At 35.3% G+C, this 2,763-nt stretch overlaps 1 protein-coding gene across 1 annotated transcript in view; it reads left to right on the forward strand.

The window, feature by feature from the left end:
• The first annotated feature begins 2,547 nt into the window (after positions 1-2,547).
• Positions 2,548-2,763, forward strand: part of EPM2A (EPM2A, laforin glucan phosphatase) — an 85,674-nt gene continuing 85,458 nt past the window's right edge. Inside the window, exon 1 of the mRNA XM_023513503.1 lies at positions 2,548-2,571. Coding sequence (XP_023369271.1) covers positions 2,548-2,571 — 24 coding nt within the window. The remainder of the gene's footprint in view (positions 2,572-2,763) is intronic.

Below are 2,763 nucleotides of genomic sequence, written 5' to 3' on the forward strand. Positions count from 1 at the left end.
TAATAAACTAATACTTATAACAGTTTCTGAACTATTTGGATGAACTGTGGTGTACATCAGAGAGCACATATATCTATAGACACATAACATTATAAGGAAAGATTTGTGATAACTTACTGACTAGTGAAAGATTGTTTCAGAAACATACCTCACCAGAGACCCAAGTAATAGGTTTTCCTGAGAAAGCTTCAAAAGGATTTACATTCGAATTGGATCCTGAAAGTTTAAGCTTGAATTTATCACCCATTCTTTTAAGAAATTTTGTGGTTATATATAAGATAGCACTATAGAAATGAAATTCAATGACAAAAAATTGCTTTGTTCTTTTAAAAGTTATCATCAGCATTGTCGATCTACTGAGCTGATTCTTGCTGTAAGTTGAGCTTGTTCCCAGAAGCATCAAGAATCTGACCTCAAATGGATATCATAAATAATCTTTTTTAATAAATACCATGCTTCTTTGCAATGTAAAAAATCTTGCATGGAGAACTCAGTAAAGAAAAAAGATCTGGGACTAACACAGCTTAATTATTGGTAAAATTCTTCACCTTGGCTTCTTAAATTTGTGTTGCCATTGCCAACAAATGGGTATATAAAAGCACAAAAATTACAATTTCCTGGGGCCTGAGGTCAAAACTCTCTATAAATACCAAGATATTTATGTCTTTACAGACTTATTGATCAGTTTAGACTTTCACTTGTAATTCATCTGTTTCATAATTCCTAAGGATGAAGTATTAGTTACAGGAAATAATTAAAGGAAGTTCATTTTTTAAGAGCTGATGAAGAATAACATCTAAATATCCTGGGATTTAAAACGCATTCTATAAACGATTTTTCTTATCAGAATATATATATTTTTCTGATATCAAACTTATCAAATTTATTTTAATGTGTATGCAATGAGAACTCTCACAAGATGAAGATTCAACTCTCCAACAGGGTTCAGAAGCTTATTATAATTTTTTTGGTAAAATGGGTTATGGGAGAGAAAGAAAAAAAATTCTGTTTAGAGGCACTCAAGGATTACTAGGGAGGACAAACAGATGGGGAACAAAGATTAAGGTGTAAATAGTTCCCTTTGAATTAAACAAGTCTGAGTCTGTGCAGGTGTGGTCACGTTCCTGGTCTTATGGGAACAGAGGAAAAGAGATGAGTCTGGATCTCCAGCAGATGGAGAAACTGTTAACAATTTTGGCAGAGAGAATCCACTGGGGTAGGTCAGAGAGAGCTTGAGCTTTCTCCAGTCAGGCTAGCATGTCAAAATGCCATATTGGGAGCACAATTTTCTAATTTCCTTCATTATACATCTGTATTTCTCTAGCTATAAGCTGAAGGGATGCCTGTGAGCATCTGACTCTACTGATTCCTTGCCCTAGTTTGTTTCCTGGACACTGATCAGCCTTAATTTCCACACATCTAAAAATGAGGATAACAATTGTACATACCTCAGAGGACTGATGAGAGAATGAACTAGATGACATGAGTATGAAAAGCACATGACTGCACATAAGGACTCAGCGGTTATAATTCACCATTGTAATATCATGGTTAACATTACCCAAATGACTGACCATCAAAATATGACTGAGGGTTTGAGCATGTCCTTTAACTCCTACTTGGGTAGTGTTCTCCTTTCCAGTTCCATTTTACTTTGTGCACTATGTAGCCATCAGCTTTGTGCCATATTTAAATCCATGCCGTGAACTAAGCCGTTACTATTTTGTTTAGGGACTTTCAGAGGATATTTCTTCTAATAGTTAAAATTATTCAACTTTTTTGTGATAAAAGAGGAAAGAAACATGCAACAAATATATAGTTCTTTTTTTTTTTTTTTTTTCTGAAATTGTTTCACCTACAGAATGTTCAGAACTTACTTTGGCAGAGCTGGTGGGAATAATGCCATTTGCAAAGTACACAGTACAGGCTTCACAGCAGAGCTCAAGAAAGCCCTGCCTGTTAGCTCCAGGTCCTGAAGAAATGAGAAGATTCACTGGAGTCGGAATGTCACTGGAGACAGTCTTTTTTGCATGGCTGAATGACTCTTATTTTCCTAAAATTAGTCTAAGACTATCTTGAACATAGATTCGAGTAAGTTGACTCATAAGCCATTGTGATTTAATGTCTAGATTTGCTACTGAATCAGCCATGTTTGGCCAGTCTTGCTGTCTTCCCATTTTTCTGCATGTTTATCCTTAACTTTAGCAACCAACCAAACTTTGAGTGGAATATCAATATTTAAGAGTGAAATGTATTGTTAGTTCACTAACTGTTCCACAGAAAGACCGAGTTTGCATAGTTTTACATTTTTGTATTTCTGCTTTACTTCTGGTATTCTGGATGTGTGAAATTTTGGATTCCCCCGCCCCTTACTATTGATAAGCTTCCAAACGCTGGAAAACATGTCTTTGTGCGTCTTTGATTCACATGAGAGATCTGTTATCTTAAATGTTACTGAACATACAAATGTAAGACCATGAGAATTTTGTTAATGAATGAAAAATTGACAAATATGTAAACAGCACATTTATTTTATGGCAGTGACAAATGAAGTCTCCTTCACCCCATGATGTAAGTATTCTTCTTTGGGTCAGATAGGTATAGTTCTCTGTTTCTTAACTCCAAAATGTCTTAAGCTGAAAAAAAGAGTGCTGACTTTTACTGAAAGCAAATTTTAAACAAAGAGGTTTTACCTTTTTTTTTTTTTTTTTTCAGTTTTTGGCCGGGGCTGGGTTTGAACCCACCACCTCCGGCATATGGGGC

This window comes from Otolemur garnettii, unplaced genomic scaffold (genome assembly GCF_000181295.1).
Source record: "Otolemur garnettii isolate 467f Iridium unplaced genomic scaffold, OtoGar3 scaffold00042, whole genome shotgun sequence".
NCBI classification, from domain to species: Eukaryota; Metazoa; Chordata; class Mammalia; order Primates; family Galagidae; genus Otolemur; species Otolemur garnettii.